At 41.2% G+C, this 24,194-nt stretch overlaps 1 protein-coding gene across 6 annotated transcripts in view; it reads left to right on the top strand.

The window, feature by feature from the left end:
- SGCD (sarcoglycan delta) overlaps positions 1–24,194 on the top strand; it is a 225,724-nt gene that overhangs the window by 135,831 nt on the left and 65,699 nt on the right. For all 6 annotated transcript variants that reach the window (XM_072872319.1, XM_072872315.1, XM_072872321.1 and 3 more), the window contains exon 3: positions 1,556–1,657. In XM_072872319.1, coding sequence (XP_072728420.1) covers positions 1,556–1,657 — 102 coding nt within the window. The remainder of the gene's footprint in view (positions 1–1,555; positions 1,658–24,194) is intronic.

The following is a 24,194-nucleotide window of genomic DNA, read 5'->3' on the forward strand; positions in this document are numbered from 1 at the left end:
GTCGGTCAAATTTATGCTAAAAGGTATTCTTCAGACCATCTTTTTCTCAGAAAAAAACCTCGACTTACCTCAATCCTTGCAGACTTTGACAATCACCCTGAATCTTAGAAATAATACCTTGTGTTTGATGTGGTTTTGATTATACATTTACTTTTGCAATTCCCTCCCCACACCATGTTTCTTACACACACACACCTTCTAAGCAATTATAGCCTAAGTGAACTTAAATCCCTTGTCTTAGTAAAAGTTACAACTTTCACAAGTTAAGGGTGAAATATAGTTTGGTCCAATTCTGCTCTGCACCAATGTATCCGTATACCTGTCTTATTGCATAAAAACCATAAGAAAAACTCGTATAAAAATTTGACATATATTTTGTTTGCTATTATGGTTTGTCAGATGTTTCATTACATCTTGGATACACATAACTAAACAATTTCTAAAGAAAATGAACTATTTGCAGTCATCTGCTGGAGGCCTGCAGCCAACACTTAACGCCATTTGTCAAGAACATTTTTGCCATGGAAGCGCAGGGAACGGTGGGGACTGGGGGAGTCTGGTGCAGGGCTGGGGAGAGGGCGAGGACTGATAGCTGCAACTGTGAAATCCAAATGAGGAGAGGACAGAAATGCACGTTATAGCAGTCACTTCATGCCTCGCCAGTGGACTTTGCAATGGTTGTTTGAAGGGCAGGAGAATGACTCAGGAGACTCAAATATTTGGACAAAGAGGTTCAGTTTGCTGGGATGTGCTTGGGCTGTGCAAAGAGCAGAGCGAGGGCTCCAGTCCTGAGCTGATCATTGTGGGAGAGAAAAGTCGGGAGTTAGCCCAAGACAGGAGAGCAGTCTGTTGGAAAGATACTTCTGTTGTGTAGTTGCTTCTCCCAGAGTAAATATTTGCATAAATGTATATTCCAATAAAGCTGTGTAGCATCTTAACAATATTGAAAGCCCAGGAAAGACTGTGAGACTTGAAACTAATCAACAGGTTTCCACATCTTTTTGCTGTAAGGGCTGATAGCCCTAAAGAAACCCCACCAAAGAGTCCATGTTTTGCAGAGATTTCCCCAAATAACAGGGGTCAAGTTCCCTACCACATTTTATTACGATACTCCTACGTAGCCAAACCTAATTTTGTCGATTCAGTGGAGTTAATCACATATTCTCTATATGGAGTTCAGTAGAATTCCATAGTCTTTATATGGATTTGGTATGAATGAGAAGGTATATTAATATACAGGCAGGCAGTGAATATTACAGTGAATAGTTTCCTGTTAACACAGAGCATCGCTGCGTCTCTTTGAGTAGAGGTGACTAGCTTAAAAGAACATCTTTCATCTGTGTAAATGGTTTACTGGGGGGCATTGCAGATCGCTCTGAATAGAAATTTTTTTCACAGAAATAGAACTAAAAGGATAACACAAGTAATTGCATTCTCTAGTGCCTCCCAGTGTTTTACATGTTCTCATCTATGGGGAAAAAAAATCAGCTATTGGCAGCCTGGTGAATTTAGTAATTGTAACTAATGGGGTTGTTTCTTTTTGTCTGTGTTTTAGGATGGAATGGGGAACCTGAGAATCACGGAGAAGGGTCTAAAGCTTGAAGGAGATTCAGAATTCTTGAAACCTCTCTACGCCAAAGAAATCCGGTCCAGACCAGTAAGTTATTGGGAGAGGAATAAGCACGTTTCTGTAGCTCTAACTGTAAGAAACCATGAAGTGGCAGGGTGGCATGGTTATCAGATAAATTACTTTGGCCACTCTATACAAATGTAATTTGGGGAGTGAGACAGTGGGTGTCCTTTGAGTACCTCATTCGAATACTATATCCTCTGGGCAGTTGCAAGGTTGATACATGCGAGTTTAGTTTGTAGTTAAAAAACTTCCAGGACTTCTGAGATTTCACACTTTTTGTCTCCTTTTGAGTTAAATCATAAACAACTGAGAGACCTAATGTTTCCGAGGTAGAGGCACGGCAGGCAGTTTTGAAATCCACCTCGCGTTTAACTAGTTACTCCTTTTCTGCAGAGAGCAGAGAGGTGATGCCTTGGCACAAGGGCCTGATCTGTTGTTAGCTGGCACAATAAACCCGTATTATGTGCTCAGTCCTATTTCATGTTGTGTTTTAAAATTATGGCAGTTAAAATTCAGTGCTGCTAGGTGAGACTGCTTGACAAAAGTGGCAAGGATGTTAACAACTGAAAATGAGAAAGCACCCAAGTGTGATTGAAATAGCATTTTCATAGCAGCACTTCATTGACTGTCAGTGACTTTTGCTCTTTCTAATGCAATCCTGTTTGTCCGAGCAGCTTTAAAATAACTGAAACTATTATAGAGAGTTTCCAGGATCCTTCTCAGAAGATGTCATCTATCTTGTTTCCTGATCCAAAGTGTTAATTTGAGTCAGATACCAACCTTCCATTTTGATAACAATGGCAGATAGCTAATTAAATAAAGTTAACATCCCTTTATCTCAGCATTTCAGTGGTCTTGTAGGAATTGGAACTTGTAGCATAATCAACACAACATCCAATACAATATCCGATTTAATTATTGGAGGTTGTAACCTCTGTATGATGGCTAGGAATTGATTTGAACAAGCATAATCATTTAGGAAGAAAAGTTAATGAGAAAACGTTCATATCTATAAATGTTTTCATCCCTGAATTAAAACAGAACTGCAGAACCTTACGTGTCATACACTTTGTAATGTAAAATGTGTGGAAAAGGTGCAGCACTCGGTTTGATAAATAGACTGACAAATTGCTACTTACATTTCTGTTTCTCTAGTTAGATTGCTGGAAATAATATTTGATTACTAAGAGAACTGAGAATCACTTCTTGCTAGTGGGGAGTTTACTGTTTACATATTATCATATTGATCTACATTTTAATACGGCAGGGGGGACAAAAGGTGTCCCCTTCTTGAGGTTATGAAACTCGTTTCCACACCATTGACAGCGTAATGAATGCAAGGAGCAAGAAATATAAAGTAAGGCCTTTGTGTGTGCTCCTTGCATTATCCCGCCTCCAGGACTGTTTTTGCTGTTAGCCAGAGAAGGATCTAGTTGCAAGCCAGAAGGTCTGATCTACAGCCTAGTGAGTTGGAGCATCCCTGCTGCCTTCAGTAGATGAGTCCTGGAAACTGTATTAACTATGTAGTTACATAAACCATGAGCATAGTTTCTCTGACTTCTCAGTGGAGTTAAACTGGAATAGCCTGTGCTGGCTTTCAGGTTGCTCGTGATAATGCTGGAATTACTGTTGGGCTGGGGCCAACAGGGGCAATCCTATTGATTTCAATCAACTTCTGCTTTCTTGTGCTATGTGTGAATTTGGCCTCTTGTAAGCAAATGAAAGAGTTGCAGTCAATCAGAGGGTGATAGTTACAGAATATTTAAAAATATTATTAAATAATCAATGCTATTTTTTTTTAAAGAAGAGTAGTATGACCCAGTATTCCCTTGGAGGGAAGCGTACTAGCAATTCCTGAACTTGATGAATATTGCTAAAATAAAGTGCCAGACTCAGCGCTCAGTAGTACAGATGAACATCCATACTAATTCCATAGTAATCTTCTCTGGGTTTTCAGAAGTGCATAATGCAGCTTTAAATATGCAAAGTGTAACAGAAACAATATGACAAATAACAGTAAAGTAAGGAGCATCCGAGAAATAAGCTGACATATAATATTTTTCATATGTTTAATTAAACAACCTAAGACTTGTGTACAGTAGTAGATAATGGTTTTATATAAAGCTCAAAAGACTTTCAGATGCTGGTTATTTATAGAAGACTTTCATTTAAAAAAAAAAATTAATTTCACTATCATTCTGTGTAGTAGATGAAGGGGCGTTGGTGCTGCTGGAAATGGCAGGGGAAGAATTGCTTTTTGTGTAAGTGGCTGCAGTCCCGTGACCTCCGTGGAGTGGGTTTTCCCACTTCTGTGTCTCTGCAGTGCTGCTTCCCACACTGCCCTGCTGTGGGCAGAGCTGGGCAATCCCCGCCAAAATATCTCCAAAACATGAATTGTAATAATTCTGGAAAGGCTGAATTTGTCACTGGTGCCTCTTCCCTACTGCATCTCTTAAGTCCCAGGAAGGTGGTAATTAAAAGTACACACAGAGTTGCTTTCCTAGGAGCTGTGCCTTCTGGTTTAAAGATAGTTTTGGATTTCCACTTAAAAGTGGATTTCTTTTTCAAATGAATTTGGCAAGAAGGGAAGACCAAGGGTTAGAGAGGAGGAAGAGCCCTCAAATGTCATCCCAAGAGACTGGCTGTGTGGGAACCTCTGAGCTTCTGTAATTTGTGCTTAAAGAGCTCTAGGAGGTCCTGCCCCCTTCATCACCTTCTGGACAGAGTTGTGGCATTTGGCTGTACTCCTGTTGGAAGGTAACTCATTGCAACTGAAATTACAACCAAGAAGAACTGAATCTGTTGTACTGTGGCATGCAATTGATGACAACCCAACAAAGGCATCTTTCTGGGAGTCCCTTCAAAAATGTTAGCAGAAGGATTGGACCGCAGTGGTTCGGTCCCATGCCAGAGAAGTGGCTGTTAAAATCACTGATGTGAACTGGCTTCTTAAAGCTGCTTCCAGCCAGTTTCTTTCTGCATCACCGCTGCCTCCTGTCTCGGGAATGACACCATGCAGGCTCGCTTTCCTTTTCCCTCACCCATTCAAGAGTGAACCCCCAAATCCCTCTCTCTTCATATAACGAGGGTCTCTGTGCCTGTTGTTTCCCCATCCTAGTCCTGGCTCAGTAATACTCAGTCTGTAGTGCCTCCTGGATTAGGAGCCTATTTCTAAGCATCAGAGCTTGCAAATAAACATAACCTTGTTACTGCATGAGCCTAAAGTTTATCTGGAGATTAATGAATAGTAACTGATAGTAGCAGTGTTTGCACCCTTGTAGTCTTGTTTTAAAGAAATGAGATAGATGCATTCCCTTTTCCAGGAGTGATCAGAGCATCTTAAACTCCCAGCTGAACATATTGCACACTAAACAGTATTTTCCATGCCACTTGCATGGAACATGAGCATCTTGCTGCCTTTAATTAAGAAGTTAACTGGACCATGAAGTATTGCCTATGTAAATAAAAGTGATTTGTACTTAGTCAAGAAGGTGCATTAGGAATCCTCACATTTCTTTACTTGCACATAAATTATGGAGATTATTAAAAATTGGAAGGGTCATCTATAAACCCATCTGTAGCTCAGCTGCACTGTCACTCTCAAAATGTAGCTGTCTTTCTAACTGTTGTAATTTATTGTGGACTATCATGTGAACCATCTGCTTGCTTATAAATCAGACAAACTTTGACTGAAAGTTGCACACAGCAGCATGAATTGTTAATTTTATGTGCTGGAAAGCAATGGCAACAATTTTGTGGTCTTCAGTCCTCATTGCCTTAATTTGAATAGAAATTTAAAACTGGAAATTTTCCTGCCGTTGTTGAGAAGAGCTCCTAACAAGCAGGTTGCTTGAAACTTACAGTAAGCACAGATTTAGCTTTCTTAGTGCAGTTGGGGTGTTTTGAAGTTTGCTGCGTCCAGGGCTGTAAGTAACTTAAAAGGGGCAAGACAGAGGACAGGCTATGTGCATTTTCCATTCCAGTAACAACAGAAATAAAATCCTGTGCTGTGACTATACAGGAAAATCAAGTGGATTACTTCTCTCAGGAGCTGTGTGACAACCAATGAGATGATAATCTCAGCTTTAGGAAGCAGAGAAAGACATTGCCATAATAGCATTAGGATGGTTTTGCCCTTTCAATGTTCATTTCAAGTGCATAGATAGTAAAAATAAACCTCAGTTTGCAAATTTACACCTGGGCTTAAATTTTCTTTCCCTGAATCCATTTAAAGACAAGAGTATGGATTTGCCTGACAAATGTTTTTTGCAGTATAAAGCTCTTGACTGAGGTCCTGCCCGTTCAGCTCTCTTGCAGACGCTCCTACCGATGGGTGGGTCTGGGAACACGGACCTAAATGTGGGCACCAACCCTTCTTCTCTGTCCTCTGCTGCCGGGAGGAGCTCCAAGCCATTCTGTTGTTGTACAGGTATAAGTGATGGCAAAATTCACTGAACAGATTTTGAGGAGATTTTAAATGTCTTTTAAAGGAGATCTCTTAGTGTATTCAGCCGGTTTCCTGTTGAAGGTCTGCTTCCCATTATTTTTAATCAACTAAAAAAAGATTTTAAAAGAAGAATCTTGTACATCAAAGAAAAAAGCCTGAGGCGAAGTACAGCATCTTTTCTTTATTTTCCTTTCTTTGGGTGATGTTAGAGGTCCGTATCCTGCTCCCCGTGGCAGTGAGTGTCTCACTGAGAGCAGCGTGCTCGCTCAGAGCGTTGGACCAAACCTGGTCTCATTTGAAGCCGTACAAAATAACTAGTGACTACAGTGGAAGAAGGACTGGGCCTGTCATTAACACTTGGATGTGGCTCTGCAAGGGCTTCTGTTTGGCCTAAAAAATTCACAGTTTTGAATTGGGGCTGATAACTGCTATTCCCTTTACTGGTGTTTAGTAAGTTCTCATCAGCATAAAAGCTAGACTAAAATATGCTCGTCTGTACTTTACATTTTCCCCAGCCAGTATTTGAATGATAGAAATTTTAAAGGAAGCTTTTAAGAGTGATAAATAATTATTTTGCCAATGTACTTGTCTCACTATGTTGAGATCTGGAAGAAGAGTGGTATAATTTTGAAGCACAGAAGCAGCTCTGTAATGGATGTATTCTTTTGTATTATTTGCTCTGCAGGTCTGCCTGCCTCAAAGCTAAAAATACGCACTGAAAAACAATAAACCATGTATTTGGATTAAACAATGACATACCTGCCTCATAGCCATAAATACATATTTATAAACAATATAACATACTAATTTGGATTAAAAGGCAACATTCACCCATGAGGAAAGGCAATGCAGATGGCAAGATAATTGCAACTTTGTATGATGCTCAAACTGTGTAAAAGAAATCTAGCTTTCAGTAAAAGCTTAGATAGATAGCATGAAAGAAGGCTGCTATTTTTTGAGGAAGGAGACAGAATAATTCCTTTTCTTCCTTTGTCAGAGTTTACAGAGCAATAAAAGGATATTGAATTAGTTCCTGATGATTTGGTCTAGCAAAGTGCTTAAGGATTTCAGCACGCTCACTGAAACCATCACAGGGTGGAAATGAAGTTTGTCTCACCATGCTGCCATCACTTAGCAGTCCCTGCGCACTCCTACCACCTCTTTGGCCATTACTCCTCCCAGTGTTTAGCTATTCCTTTAGTGACCGGTTCTCTTCAAAGAAGAGAAGAATCTTGGTTTTTGCACATTCGGATACGAATGAGCCTGTAAGAGCTCCTGGCAGCTCATGGAGCTGTTGGTCTCCTTCCTCTGGAGCAGTTCAGCTGCCGCTGTGGCTTCAGGTAGAAAAACCTCACACTGTCCAAGGTCGACTTCTGAGGCACGATGCTTCCTCTAACTGCATCTTCATAGCTTACTGCTTCTTGGTTGATTTTGGGGAGCAGATGTTAAAATATTGTTTAAAAGCCCTAATAATTTAAAAAAAGAACAAGGTTGCTCGTGATGGCACAGCCAACAACAGAAAGCTTCTTGCAGCTGCGCCTGGCCATCTCGTATTCTCCCTATAGGGTTTGTTAAGCATTGGCTGTGGCACCACTCTGGAGACCTTGTCATCAGTTCTGTGCCAGTGTGGTTTTGCTATAAATGTCTCTCTCAGTTTGGTCAGTTTGAGTCTTGCTTGCCCAACAGCTATCAACAGAGAGGAGAGCTGGCAGTCAGTGGCACAAACAGTAAAAATAAACAGAAGCGGCAGAGGCGTCATTTTGGCAGAAGCTCCCTCACCTGATGCACAGATATTGTTGCCATCGCCATCCAAAGCAGATTTGAGTCCACATGCAGCAGTAGGCTGTGAGCGTCCAATGGGATTTCTGAAATTGATACGCTCTCCTCTTAATAAATTTCGTTCTTAAGCAATAAAATCCAGAGAGCCTACTTCAGACTGAACCTTGGTTGCCCCAGTGCTTTGGGGGCAGTTAGTGGCTCTGTGATATTTCCACTGTGCTGAAAAGGTGGAAGTTTAAGTAAATTGTACAGCAACTATGAAAACATTTCCCTCTAGCTTCACAGTACAATTGGCCAGAAGGCTCTCCACTTTGAATTCTGAAGGATATTTTGTAGGCTGGCTGAAGGGGTACTCCCAATAACACCAGAATTAAATCTTGCTTTGTCTGTTCCCCGTTGTTTGTCTAACGAGCTGGTGTTACGTGCCACACACTGAGAACACGACAGGGAACTGAAGTATCCCACCAGCTGCAAAACCAGAGTATCCCAAAGAAGAGCAAGAGAGGAAGCTCTGAAGTAAACAAACTTTTTGAAATAACTCCACAAGTTGCATTTCAAAGCAAAATCTCGTGGAGGCTGCCTATGGCATTTTGAAAAGGATTTCATTAAATGTTGCTAACTTGTCATAAGCTCTCTTAAATGGAAGGGTAATGGCTCATAACATTTGTAAGCTTTTTAATTTCATGCAATATGAGCAGTGTAATCAACACCTATTAAAGTCAATCAGCTGTGCCAAGTGGGCTACCTACCTCGGCTTTTGTCTATATTTTCATCATGGGTACACCTCTGAACTAACTCTGGCAACAACATGTTTGTACTTTCTTATCCTAACATCAGTGGAGATTTTGTGTCCAGAAAACCCGATATGGTCATTGCAGCAGTATCTGAACCCATAAGCTAAATAAGCACTTTATAGTCAGTGGTTTTCACCTTCTGGGGAGAGAGTTTGGGCCACGGAGTTGATGCGGACTAGTTAACAGCTCCGGAGCTAAACATGAAGGAGATGGAGAATTTCCCAAACAATCTCCCAATGTGTTTGACTTTTCCCTTTGACAGGTGAAATTTCTCTGCTTGAGCTGGTTGTGCAAGGAGAGGGTAGCTGTTCAGATCATGTGTTTGTTTTGCTGTTCTGATCTGATTCCCATCACCTCTTCATTTTAAACATTTGCAGCTGGACTCTGCGGTCCTAAAAACAAGTGATGTGCATCACAGCTCCAAGTGAGCCGCTGCGTTAAGGCTGGGTGCTCTGTGGTCTCTAAGTTTTTACGTTGCATTTTTGCCATGATCCCAGAAATTGCTTGCATTTCAGCTGTGAAAAGGAGGACAGTGGGGCTGAGTTTTGTGGTGGGGCCATATTTCCGTGGAAATGTTGCAAATCTGCTAACATCGTGTTTTTCAACTGAGTCACAAGCCTTGAGACAGGAGTGCAGGCACTAGAAGCTAAAAGAATAGAATAAACATTTGATATATTTTATTCCCCCAAAAGGAAAAAGAAAAGACATGGAATTATTGATTTTAAAGTTGAAAGAAAAAATGGCTGAGCTGAGTTAATTTGGCAGGCAGTTTCTTGCGTTCCTTGAACAAGCACCACTCTTCCAGTGTCTGTTATTTCAGCTTTGGTTTGGCATTTTGAATTTGTATGCTGCCTCTATGACTGGGAAGTCATACTGCTACCTCTAACTGGGAAGCTGCTGTGAAGCTCATTTTTCCTAATTAGACATTTATTATGGCCTCTCAGTATTCCTACAGGCTTCTACACCTTCAGGAGCTGTATATCGTCCTTATATTTCTATGTTTAATCTTATATTTAAAAAAAAAAAAAAGCACAGGGGGTTTACTGGGGGATTCATGAGTGCAGGACCCATCAGTCACACCTACTGATTATGGGATTTCTGTTGCTGGCTTGTATTGCCGGACAGGCATTACTGTTAAAAGAGAAGCTCTGCTGGTAGTTGACTACAGCTGACCTGAACCAGCCCGTGGGTTTGAATGCATTTGTAGAGCAGCCTTGAATTCTCAGTCCAAAACTTGATCCAAATTTCATCTTAATAAGCTGTAGCCTCAGAAAGAAGTAAGCCTTACAAAGCATCTGAAACTGCTCGGGGAAGAACACGTGCAATCGTGTACTGCTGCATTTCTCTCTCTCAAGGGCAAAGGCCTTGAGTTTAAGGATTTACTGTGTCTAGACATTGCTGCTGACAGTCAGGATTCTGGCTGCTTTGGAAAGGCTGAAGTATAAAAACAACTTCTTAATACTAAAAATGAAAAAGGAATAAAACTGTCTACAGTATGGGTAGAGAGAAGATAGAGACAAATAGACAAAGGAAACACTAAAAGACAAATAGCAAGATCCAATTATAAAGAAAAAGAATGTTTTTCTGATATTTCCAAGAAGCCTCAAGAGCAGAGCTTTGTGTCTTCTTACCACAGGACAGCAAACACTTTGCAACTCTTCTGCTGATCAAAACTATTTCAGCAGCAAAGTTATGTATTTTGTAAGGCAAGCGTTACTTGAGAAGACAAGCTGTGCTGTCATTAGGAGGTGCAGGCACACACAACTGGTTTTACAGACAGTTCAGTTTCTGTGTTCTTTGATTTGCAACAGGAAAGGAAAGCCAGACCTTCCAGGTTTCATTTACCAGTTGCTATGCCAGTAATAAGAGTTTCTGTGATTGTTCTGTTTCTAAATGACAAATGCTGGATTTGGAGAAAGAAGAATGCAGGGTAAAACAAGAACAACTCTAAATTTGCTCCTGTTCTTTTAGGGCAAATTTGTTGAGGCTCTTGGGAAAACTGAGTTGCTTCTTTTGAAAGAAAAAGTGAGATTTCTTTGACTGTTAACATTTCCCTGACTGGGACATCTCTATTTTTGATCTCTGTTTGTCTGAGGCTGTGCCTGGCCATCTACTCCCATGTACACCAGTGTTTTCAGGAAGGGACAGTCCCACGCCAGCATTCGTGGCACAGTGTTGGAGTGCAGGACACTACTGTACGTGTGTGATAAAAATGGCTATAAATCTAGTCACAGAGCTAGGCTTTCTGACTTGTCAGTGAATCATTGATCTAGGCTTCAGTCCAACCAGATATTTAATTATGTGCATATTTACAGACATAAGTAATTTCATTGACATCAGTAAGGCTATTGACATGCATAAAGTCAGGTGTACGTTGTGTTCATTGCTGGATTATGCCCTGTAATTTCTACATATACTGCATGCGTGTGGCAGAGCAAAGCCACCAGCAGGAGTCCATCCTGCTGGTCTCCGTACAAACATGGAGACAGACGCAGCCCTTTCCTCCAAAAGGTTTTACACTGTCAATAGGTAGGTGAAGAGTGGGACAGGAGATGGGGATGAGAGTGAGCAAAGCGGCTTGCTCATTCGCTCCTACAGCAGATGAGGATTGGTGTGAGGAGTCCTCTGTCCATGTGCGTCCTCATTTTAGTAGATCACATGCCCCAAGTGTAAAGGAGTGTGGTGATAGAGCTGGCAGATATTTTCAAATAAAAGCCTATGTGGTAAAAAATTGTCCTTCTTGGGGGGGTGAAGGAAAGCAGTTTCTGTGATGCCCTTTTTTGTTTGTTTGTTTCTTTTTTCATTTTATTGCTGCAGGCTTTCAGTATAAAATGTCACATGTCCATTGATTTCCTCTTGATTTGCTGTGATTCTGAGTCCAATGAACTTTTTACGTTTGCCTCCAGCCTGGCCTTAAAAGGTGGGATAATTTTCTGAGGCAGGTTGTATGAAGTACTAGCAGGGAGTCTGCTCCTCATTTCTCTCTGAAAGGGAATAATCTTTGGAACAGAAAGAAAATTCAAGGTGTTTCACCTCACAGTATTTCTTCCTTGTTCATCCATCAGGGCACGATCCTTGTTTGCCATCCTTCCATGGAAGAGCAGGGGATTCCTCACTTTCAAACCTTAAATTTTCCCTGAGCAGGAGCAGAGCAGAAGCATCCATGGCTTTTGTCTTCTCACTGATGAAGTTCCCCACAGAAAGCATCAACTGTACAGTGCTGCTGTCATCCAACTTCCCCCAGAAGCATCCCTTCTAAGGATAGAGAGCTGTCTTCCTGTGGAAAGTCCTTCCTTATTGTCTACAAGGGAAGATTTTATTTAAGGTTTATTTCAAATGCAGCAGTGCTAAAATTTGATTTGTAAATCACTGTCTGGTTATGAAAATGGTGACTATGAAATGGTGAGCATGCCAAGATTTGCACGGTATCTTAGTCAGTGCAGGATACTTTGTTTGATTCTTAATTTGTAGTCTAAAACTATGCGGTGAAATTGCTTTTATGACCTAGGCTTTTTCCTTTCTGTTTCTTTCCAGCTACAGCTTGATGTTCTGCTTCTAGTTCTTTTTCTCCTTGAGCAAAACAATATACCATTCCATTGTCTCTCTCTTGATTTAGACAAGGGATGGATTTGTCATGGGGCATTTAATAAATAAAAGTGGTTAACATCTGAGTTCTGCTTCTCTGCTAAGAAGCCAGCAGCAGCTGCAAAAGATTGCCCGTGGCACCATGAATGGGTGGCTACTGATTTGGAGAGAAGCGTGCTGTTCACTGAATCATCCATATCACTCTTCACAGTGCCTGGAAAGTCTTTTTTTCCAAGTACTAATGCAAGCTGAGCCTTCCTCTTGGATGCAGTCTGACAGGACTGCAGCCTAAGGCAGCACAGCTGAAGAGTAAGATGTGTTTTTTCCAATGAGAAGCTTTGTTAGACATCAATATTTAAAAGCAGAGAAATAAATAAAATTACAGACAATCTTGTTGATTGAGGGGAGAAGAGAGGTCATTTGTCTGACGGAACAAGCATATCTCTCCAGCAAGGCTTTCAGTTCTTTAGCCAAAAGTTGTTGTCTTTCTTTTGAGTACTTTGATCTGGAAGAGTGCGAACAACTCATTGTTTTTCTTAAAATCATTGTTTTTTTAGGTATATTTTGCAGGTTAGAAGTACAAAGTGGGCATAGCTGTTCACCACCTTAGGGCAGTTGATATTTCCTGTTAAGCAGATTCACTGAAGCCACACAATGAATGGCCAAATAATCCATAATCCAAACGCACACTAATTGCTGTAAAAGGTCAAGAATAAGTGATTAACCTGAGCTGATTTAGTGACTTGGTTTCCAAAGAGCCATGGCTGGAAGACAGTGGATTGATGGGATGAACCTGAACATGTTTCCTCTGATGCTTCCTGTGGTTGAGTGTTCAGAGCCAGTGTCCTCCAGGTTTTTGCAGAACCTCCTTCACTGTTTAAATGAAATAAAGGCCACGCAGGGCAATGGCACATATGTTGTCAATGCTGCTGGCTTGAGAAACACCTTTTATTGCATGTTTACTGTTGCTTCAAGCCAAAATATTTCATCTGTATTCTGCTACCTCATGAAATCCCCAGCTCCTACTGCAAACTGACTTTTGCTGTATATGTTTCCTTAAGATTCCAACTGTTATTTATAAATGATGAACGTTGATGTTGGTACACAGCTGGGAGAGCAGCAGGCTTTTTGTTTCTCTCTGCAACGTTATCTATTATGCAGCATTCTGGGAAGCGTAGCTTAGCTGATGTAGAAGAAACGGGAACACGCAGGCAGGACCCTTCCTGCGCCCTTTCCGTGTGGGAACCACTGGTCGGGTGCCTTCACTGATCAGTTTTGTTCTTCCAGAGTTTTGAAAGAACTTCAGGAATAAAAACATCGTGAGGCAAATGCCTTCTGTTTAAAAGTGGAGACAACCAGACAGGCTGAGCCCCCCCTGCTGATTGCCCAAAGAGTAATTCGGGGTCCTTGGCTTTTATATGCCTCCCTGTGCTCTATTTTACATTCACAAATCCTAATCTCTTTGGCTGCTTTGCCATTACTCACCATTTCCCCGAACAACATTCCTGTCTTCTTCCAGGCATGGAAAAAGCATCTGCTGCTCTTTCTGCGAGCCTGACGTCTCTTGAAATACCACTCCCCAGCTCCCCCATGGTGTTGGTTAGGGATGTATTTTTGCTCATCGGCCCTGTACCATGGCAATACCCTGTGTTCCTCTCCTCTCTTCACCCTGAAGCGGATAGTTAGGAGTGTCTGTTGAATGGCAGCCGCAAGATTCAGTGAAATCCCAACAAAAGCACCATACTCCTGCTCATGCAATCATCCCACGGATCAGACCTTTGCTGTCGTGCTCTCTGTAGGTACATGTGTTCTGTGTAGCAACGTCCAGCATGATTTAGCATCTTTCCTCCAGATCAATCCAATTTCATGTCACATGCTTAGCTGCATCTGTCATTTTACCTTTTCAAGCGTTTCAAGCCTTGGCTGTTAGACGTTCAGCCTCTCCGAGACGGATGGAGATTTGCAATTCTTCCTCTCTGGGATGGTTCCTGTCTGACACTAACTCACACGTGAACTGTTACGGCACTGCAGGTCAGAGTTTGGCCCCTGTGTTTACTCCTGTGGAGAAGTCTCTGTCTAGTCATGTAGACCGACAGACCATCCTTCTTAAAGCCGAGTATTGATCATTTCAACAGAAGAAACAAAGTGGTTAGATAAAAGCAATTCAAAAACAGTCTGTGCAAATGTTTCTGTGACCCCATAACCCTGTATCATAATTAAAGCAGATCAAATTACTTTGGTATCAGAGGTACAGTCGTGGGCCCAGCCTTTCTCTTCTGTCCTTCCCATTTTCCTAGATATGCCCACACAGAGTTAACTGAGTATATTTCTACAATAAATATTCCCACAACAAGGCCAAAATATGGTTTTCATCAATCATTTTATAGCTGCTTCAAACCTGTCACACCAGTGTATGTGCTTACGGCAGCTTGGGGAGAAAAAAATGCAGACAAACCACAAATAAAAGCAAGAATTTGAATAGAAAACCTGAATTTTCTATCACCAGGAATGGTCAGATGATCTTTCTTTGTGTCTTGTACAGTGGCAAGTGCACAGTTTCCAATGAATAAATAATTGCAGATCCAGGAAATGAGATTATTACTCCCATGAAGCTGTTGAAAAGGAGAGCACACCGAGCCCTTCAAACCCGTTTCCTGATGCACAGACCCGCATCTGCCTATGGAGCACAGCAAACCTGAAGGACAGGTCTCGTAAAGAAGAGCCTTATAATTGCAATAAAAGCCCAGAAACAGAAATGCTTTGATTGCAAGAACATGTCGGGGCTGAACTTTGTGATTTCACAGGCCAGATGCATTGGAGAGAACTCCACTGGGTAATCACAGAAGTGAGGATGGCCTTCTGCGTCCTGCCTTCCAGCCGTAACCGTGCTGTAATATAGTTGCTTTTGCAGTGTAATTGCTTTCTCTGCAGGGCTTCTTCCTATTGATTCTGCTTGTGTGGATTTAAATTGTTTGCAGGTTGGAACTAGACTCAAGTTGGTCCGCATCTCCACTTTTCTGTGCTAGGCAGCTCACGTGACAGTTCTATCTAAGAGGCTTTAATGATGTCTAGATAGCATCACTCCCTGGCCTGCGTGTATGTATTTGATTTGAGGAGAGAGGCTGGATCAGATAAGTTCAGAACATCAATAAATACGTGTATTTTGTTTGGTGACACTTGTTCAATTTGAATCTTTTTCCCAAGAAGCAGCTTGTGTTGTGTCATTTTTTCAGCGTGCTGTGTAAATGCTCTGCATCTGCAACTGTCGAGGATGGTGCCATCCCATAGCAATGCCATCTGCTCGTTCACAAAGTGCTTTTTGCGTAGATAAAAAATGTGAGGTGTTACTCATAATTAGGCAAATCACATGCTGTGATCTGTGATTGATTTGATTTCTGTTGCTGGCTACCTCGCATATGTCTGTGTGTCCATAAGTATTGTCTACATATAAGCATATGGATGCAGATGAATCAGAGACTCGTGAATTCTTTTTCCCAATCCAGACAGATGGAAATGTTTTCCCTTCTTATTAGCAGCAGCTGAATTTCAGTGACACCAGGGGCCTCTGCTAGGATCTTGCCTGTGTTTTGTGCTGTACGTGCATACGTAAGTTGGCATGGCCATTTATAATCTAATACAAGAAGTAAGCGATCCATGACATGCAGCAAAGGAAAGTTATAATTTCAAAGCAATGTTCAGGGATAGCCACATTATTAGCCTTCTTAGAGAAGAATATCTGGATATATAACTTGGTGTTATGCACTGCAGTAACAAAATGCCTAAAAGGTGCTGTGAGCATCGCAGAACCCAAGTGTCTCTGCTGAATCAGACTTTTGGAAAATACTACTGTGCCTTTATTAGTGCTAACCGTAGGTACTCTTTAATGTGTATTCACCTCACTAACTGAGTGAGATCCTAATTGTTTCTGGTTGTGCTATGGTCCAAGTAACGCTGATAGGAAGAGAAAGTAACTTAGAAATTACTAGTTCTATATAATTTTAATATTTTCTTCAAATGCCTTTTATAGATAGAGTGAGGTATGATTTACCAGCAGTTTTAAAAGATGTTTAAGGCAGGCAGTAGGCATACCAGAAAGGCCATAAAAATGAAAACACATGAACAGAGGTCTGCACGCTTGTCTGGAGTAAAAGTTACGAGCAGTGGAGTAGCTATATAGTTGGATGATTTAGAATATTTTAAACCTCAGCAGAGCTCTCTTCCTTTCTCTCCCTCTCTCCTATGGTCCTGTGCCTATCTACAGTGTGTTCACTTCAGCAGGAGATCTGTCACCACTGGAGTCTGACCATAACTAGGATAGCCCGGGGCAGAAAATAGGCTATAACTTAGCACAAATCCATAGTCCTGCTGCTACACCATCTCCTATAGACAAGGATCAGATCGGTGCAAGCTGCTGCTGAGCAGCTGCTGTGGTTAGGTATTTCTGCAGAAGAATTCAAGTCAATTTAAAAGTTTACTGAATACTTGGTTGATTTTTACTGGAAGTGGTGATCAATGTGCTGAGAACCTAGGACCGCTGTTCTCCTGTTTAAGAGCATTACAGTTTCTCAAGTCCTGCTTAGTTTGTATGAGGGAGAGCCATTCCCTAGGATGCAAAGTTAATCATCAGCACACATTTGATCAGCTCTGGTATAACACCTTTGGGTGAACTCTGCAGTGAAGTGCTTGAAGCATTTTCAGAATTATTTGGTCATTTTACAAGTTGTGCTGCTCTCTTCATTTCACATGTCGTCTAAGGGTGTCTTGCCACAGGACCCCTGGTGCTGAGCACGCTTAATGCATCAGATTTTTTCCAAAGCCAGTAATGCTCGGTACAGTCCTACCAATACAGAAAGTTTTGTGAATGTGCAGCAGCCTTCAGACATTACAAATCCAAATTTCTCACCCCCATGGATACTGAATAGAAATCCAACATGCATGGTTGCATTTTATTTTGATGTGTATGTCTATCAGTTTCATCATGTCATCTGTGGTTTTCCTCATTATAAGTCAATGGAGTAAAAAAGAAAAAAGAATGGCAAAGAAGTCGAGGCAGATGTAACATCTTGGAGATTTTTTCGGTGTTGTTTTTAATGTCAGCAGACAAAGTATAATTTAATTTTCAGAAGAATCTCAGCTGCAAAGCAGCTGATTAGGCATCTTGAAGAAGCAGCCACTCTCTCGAAGCACTGTGTTAATGAGATTATTACAGGTATTCTTCTAAAGAGAGAAACCCCTAGACTGCCAGAAATAAATCACTTTGAAGGATACAAACCCCCTTGGGTAGCCATCCAAAAGCAGAACCCAGTCATTTAGATCTCACATCATAGACCTGCCTTCATTGCACTTTAAAAAGAAGTCAGAGATGTAATTGCTTTAATGTAGCTGTGGGAAATTTATCTTTTGTTTCTATTGTTATTAAAATGAACTTCAAGAAATGCCATAAAAGAGGGGGGTTTGTGGTGTTGGACGTAAAACTCCAACATGGACACTATCTATGCCATTAAAATGTGTCAAGTTGGGTGGGACCACAGTATTTTCTGAGCTTCGTGGTACTGTAAAACGTATCTTTCTGCAAACGTGACTGTACCTTTTTTGCATAGAAGAAGGGACTTGAATTTTTTGGTTTTAAGCATTTGAATACTTAATAAAATGTTGAAGTTGGAACACAGCACATTGAGTAAGCTCATGATACTACATTTATGTCTTTGAGTACCAGTTGCAGGTCAGGGATGTATCAGCTCCGTTACTGATCCAGGTTACGTGACGCGGGCGCATTACACTTGTGAAAAGTTTGTTTCCCGGAAGAAGAGGATGCAGACTACATTTTGTTATCTCTGCACTGGACATATTGCCTCCTTCCTGAAAGCAATCATCTTTAGACACAAATATAGCACATACTGGGGCGTTTTGTGGCATTTGTTTTAATCTGTTTGTTACCAATTCCATTCACGGTTTGCTTTCATTCCACTATGAAAAGCTTACACTGTCAAATCAGAAGTTTTACTAAAAAAGGGATTTAGTTACATGAACATTATATTCAACTGTTTGAAGGACAAAGTCAAGATCAAAAGAGAGCCAGTGATTAAACAACAAAAAGTACATTCAAATCATATTAAGGGATGTTTTCAATCTAGCACCTAGGGATTTAGCCACATGACTTAAATTTTTGTGCCAGAAGTGCAAAATCCTGTTCTTCCTGTGGGCAACTAGATCAGAAACAGGAGGAAGAGCTATTGGGTTTACTTTTGAAATAGAAACAGTAATGGTTGGCTTGCAAGTCTAGCCTGAAGTCTAGATTTTCTGTTGACGTAGATGAAGGCCAGGCTGCTGTTCCAAGCGGGATCTTAGGGACAGGGTTCACTAGATACTCCCAAGTTTGTCTTCTTCACAGCCAAAGATAGATGCTGTCCAGTGTTTCGTCTGTTTGCTTTTCAGGAGGTGCACGATGTCTGTACAATATTCTGGTGAGGTTTGTGTGATTCACGGCAGTGCCAGTTGCTTGATCTCTGCAGCATCTGTTACCAATTCTGAAGGTTTTTTACTCATTTGTTTCCTCCCAACTCTCTGTTTTATGGGGGCAGCTCTGAGCTTTTCCAGCGTCAGACACTGACATTCCCCGAAGGAGTTTCTGTTCTCAAGGCAGGAGTGGGGGAAAGAAATGCACACTCGGGGTCAGGTCTGGTTTTTTTGACTGTGTGCTCACAGCACGTTCTGGAGATCTTTGTGGTTAGGAAACTCTGCGTTTAGGGTCATGCAGTGAGGGTATTACTGGTGCTTCCCTTTGAAGGGTGAGCAAGTCATACGGAAACATGCGAAACTGGGTCAGGGATACTAATTTAAGCACATCTGTGTCAAGCGACCAAAAATGACAGAGTAAGGGTTAAAAAGTCAGCTTTCCCGGTAGGTCTCAGGACATGCCTGACAACTGCAAAAATGAATTCTCAGGCAGTGCTGTGCTGCTGGGTCTGCTTACATGAGGAGGTACAGCAGAGGTGATGTTTTTGTGAGTTTTCGTTAGCAAGGTTTGCCATTCTTGGTGAAGGACGTCTTGCCCCTTGAAATGATTGCTTTGTGTCTCAGTTAACAGGCAATGAATACTTGCCACGACAAAACAGACAAAACTGTGAAACGTTGCCTCGTGCAGCTATGAGTTGTCCCTACCAATGGAAAATGCAATGCAGGAGAGTAAGTAGCATTGCTGTTATTACTATTATCACCTTTAGCTGCTAGTATAGTAGGACTGATTGGCCTTCAGGAAAGGAATATATTTGTTATAACCCACATGAATACTTCCCCTCTATCAGCAGCTCCTTAAAACAGCACTCAAGGGTGCAGGCAAGTGAATGTGCTGCTTGTGGCTGTAGGCCAGGTGAAGGAGAGCTTTTGCTCTCATAGTGGGCTGGCTGCTTGCTTTACAGAAAACAAGCTTTTGCCTTCTGACAGTCCAGCTGTGTATAGAGCAGTGTTTGCCTTCTGTAATGTCAGTGACAGGTACAGTTGAGCAGGAGAATTGTGCTCTCAGTGGCTTCTCCATAGACTGCTCCTTGCCAGCCTGGATTATGCTGTAATATTGTAATTTTTCCCATTACTTTGTCAAGCCTGCAAGAAATTCACCATTTCCATTATTTCCACAAGCTTCACTTGCACTTACTGTGTGAAGTCTTTGAATCCACAGGATCAAATCGAAGCTACTCCTTTTGACCATCCAAATTACAAACACACTGACTGTGATGCATTATTTTAAAATTGCCTGTTAAAATTTAAAAGGATTTCCAAATATTTTTAATAATTCCCTAAAACAGTCTAAGGACATCTGGTAAAGTATTGAATTTCCTTAAAGACAGCACTGGTCGGGATTGCTTCAGCTGCAAATTAGGGTTGTCAGTCAAAGTGCTTTTTCTGTTTTAGTCTCTGGTCTAGGAGTTTTTAGCATCTCTTCTAAAGTGAGCCAAAGAAAGACAGCTAGTGAACTGTTAGGGCTTGTTTTGCCATGTGTTAACCTAGCAAACAATCAGTCGATACCTTTTGCAGTCTTCTGTGTTTTACTGCATACCTCACTGCTTAGTGAGGAAACAAGCTATACTGTTTTGATGTATTTTTGTACTTTTCACATGCTTTATTCTGCAGCATGCATCCAGCGTTTTAATATATTGAGTAGTTGTGGCTATTTCTTTTGCGTATCTACAGACGCTTGCATTATTGTTAAGCCGTTGGGTCTGCTAATGAGGGGCTGGAGTGAGAGGCAGAATGATGTATGTTCTATGTAGGATTTTCTGCAGGGGTGAATAGTAGATTCATGGTGGGCTGGAAGTAGATAACCAGCCCAAAGAGTCCTTGAAAGATCCCAGCCTCACCTGCCCCCAGAAATGGAGGTGCAGCCCAGAGCAGGGTGGGATCCTCCATCAGTGTCCTGCGAGGGAAATGCTTGAAATAAATCAGAAGCAAACAGGAAAACATGCAGAAGGGAAAGAAATGAATCCTACTCCCATCAATGTCTCTACCTCGGTTTCTCCAGCCAAATGATCAAAGGAACCACTGGAAAGAAACAATAAGGTAAAATAGCGTCGGAAAGGAGGTGACCCCTGGTTGAATTTGCTGAGTTGCATAGGAAGTTAAGTCAAAGGCTGTAGTTCAGTGCAGTGCAATGGATGGCTAAGTTGGACGTGAACTGGGACTCTGCTAAGACAACACAGTGAACAGAGCGTTGTTGGAAAGAGGTTAAAGTCCTAACAGCTGAGTCTGGGCATAAAGAGCAAGTCAGGGACAGCACGTGGGCTGGGAGCAGCGCCTGCTCTTGCAAAGGGAGGTGCGAGGAAACCTTGTTGTCGTGTTTGTGATGAGAGGAAGAAGAACAAATGACAGAGGAAGAGATTTCTCAGCACATCAGATAGCATGCAGGCAGTGAAATATGTTGGGTTATTGTGTGATCGGCGATATCAGATGTATTTTATCTCAAATGTGCTTTTCTGAAGAATTGGGTGGAATCTTTTGGAGAGAAAAAGGTAGACAAAGAGAAGAAGATTATTTTCTCTACTTTTCTGAACCCAGAAGAATACCTAATCTAGTTTTCCATTCACTTCAGTTTCCTTTGCATCAAGTCCAAGAGTAAAATATATTTATTTCTTTCATATTATTTATCTGGAAAGATTCAGAACTCGATTGTTGCATATCATACTTCAGAAATGTGGTGTGTCTCATACTTCCAGAGTTATAATTAGAGTCAGACTTGCTTATTTATTGCATGCTGATAGTCTAACTCTAGGTCTATCAAGTGTTATGACAGTTTGTGAGAATATTACTTCACTACATTAATTATTTTTATGGTGGTGATGACGCCATATTGATCTAGATTTCCATTTTCTCCTGTGCATCAGAATACTTAATTTTGTGTCATGATAACATGAAAGTGTAAGAGAAGTGAAGGGTTTCACCTTTTCAGTCACAATTTCTAACTGTTTTAAGAATTTTTTAATGCTTTAATTATTTTTGTTCTGTGTGATTGAAGGAAGCTGGCGTCATCACCAAGCTTGCAACAGAGGAAACAATTTTTAAATGTTGAGTGTGTAAAAGATGTCAGTGTTGTTACCTTTGTAAACAGAAGATGATGGACAGAAAATCTGCAGAATTTTCAGCAAAAGGGAATAATTTTTTCAGCTCTTTTTCATTTCTTAATGGAAGAAGAATTATGGAAATGAGAGCGGGCATTGCATTAAGTGCTTGAAATGTTCCTTCCCTGCAGACCAATAAAAACATAACTCTTCCATTAGGGAAATTTAGATTTTTGAGGGCTGCATGAATCTGAGCTCTGAATCAGTGAATGAGATGACTATGCTGGGGTAAGCGTTTCAAGGTCTGATTATGTATTTTAAGTCTTTCGTAGGTGGATACCAGCTCTTAGCTTGTCTTGTAAGACTTCTTTGGAGCAACTTTTTCTGTGACTCTTTTTGTATTAACCACTTGGCTTATCTTGTAGTACTTCTGTAGTGCAATCTCCTGTTATGCAGATCAGTAACAGAGTTTCAAAGCCATGGGGATTGAATGATTTTTTCTACCTGAATTTGGACTAGAAGGTTTCCTGGCCTTTTCAAAACACTCTAGCTACTTGCATAACTCCATAAACAAAAGACAAATAGTGAGAGTCAAAAATGTGACCTTTCTGTGCTTGGTATGGCATGCTTGTACTGGTTATAGTCTCACCTATGACTATAGATTATGCAGATTGTAGCTATCTGCCTTTAAAAATATCCTTCATCTGTAAGTGTGAAATGAAAATGTAGCAGTAAACTGCTGTCACTGGGGGTGTTCAAATTAGGTCCCTGATCAGGGCTGCGGAGAATTAATACCAGAGCAAGTGGGTAATCAAGTGTAGCCATCTTTTTTCTGTGCTATTAACCATAAAATAGTAATCAACATTAATTTCTAGGTTCTAGAGAACACAAAAATGAGTAAAAAAGAGCAAAATCATCACCAGTCGTTATCATTGCCCCTTACTTCTAACTTACTAATCATATTTCAGTTTCAGAAACTATATTACTTAAGCTGTCAAACACATCACAGAGGTATATAAGGATGATTTGTCCTCATTTAGTGTATGAGGAGACAGAGACACCAAGACCTTCTGAAACTTGTCCAAGGTCTGGAAATTATTAAGGGGAATTGTTTCTTTTTATTATTTTTATTTAGTTGTAAATAGTCTGAATGTAGCCATAATGGTCTAGTTATAATTGATCAAACAAATCTCATTTCCCCCTTTTTTGCTGAAGGGCTGATCCCATGGGTGCATGCAGCACAAATAGTTAAGGCACCAAATGTAATTATTGTGAATATTTGTTCACATGTGCAGCTGGTTTTGGTTTAGTTTTTTGAGGTTTGTTTTCTGCAAACACTGCTGGGAATTGTTTACCCATCACTAGAAGTGTTCCTTGAAGCTCCAGTCAATCACAGGACTCCCATGAGTGCATTCCTGTGCTCCTGTTACATTTTATATGCAGACAACCTAGTCCTTCTACCGTGATCCAGAAAAATGGCGTCAATGCAAATATTAGTTACGTTCCTTACAAATTCAAGAGGCAAGGAGAACATGCCTGACCTACACAATCTCCATTCCCATCCTGATTATTCATTCCTAATGGAAAGATTTTGAAACACTGGAAAGAGACTTTGGTGTAGGAAGCACATGGACATAAAATTTTCAACTCCTTGCTGATTTTCTTGCTGTTTTATCCCCTCTACCAATCCTAATGGCTTAGTCAGTTGATTAATTTAATCAGCTGCCTGCTTTAGACATTATAAAGATACTGGCAGTGAATTTCCACCTCGCACATTAGATTTTTGGCTGACTTAAGTTGGGGTCACCCTGTGCAAGTGCCTTAGGTGGCTAATAGCCCCTGAGAAACCAACTGTGTGGACTGGGGCTGCCTGTAGAAAACACGAGTTCCCGGGTGTCTTGGATGCGTTTGCACGCAGAAGGGGCCAGATGCTTTTCTCTGTGGGTTTTCTTTGGCTTCTCTCTGCGGGAGAAATACCTGAGATGGATGCTGCCAGGTAGCTGTGTGGCTCCCGTGTGTTAACAGCTGCTCTAACTCTTCTCTCAGAGGTATATTTAAAGGATAAAAATTAAAAATGGGCAGAAATCTGTGTGGTCAAGTGGGGAGTGGGGAAGACTTCATGTCTTGTGTATCTCCAGAACCGATGGGATGGGTCTGGTCCCAAGCTGGCATCCCAAACCGGAATGTGATGGTGGTACGTGCCGGATGGTTCATACGTGCTTTGAGATCAGAGGCACTTTCTACATGTTAATAAGGTTTTCTCTTTCACAGCCCTTGGGCACGGCTTGCTCACGTGGCCGTTTGGTACACAGACACGGTCTGATTGGAGTCAGCTGAAGCTGTGTGCAGTATTACAGATTTGACTCTGAAATGCACTGCTGCAGTCAGCCACGCTCCCAAAACACCAT

Source organism: Ciconia boyciana, chromosome 9 (assembly GCF_034638445.1).
Source record: "Ciconia boyciana chromosome 9, ASM3463844v1, whole genome shotgun sequence".
Lineage (NCBI taxonomy): Eukaryota > Metazoa > Chordata > Aves > Ciconiiformes > Ciconiidae > Ciconia > Ciconia boyciana.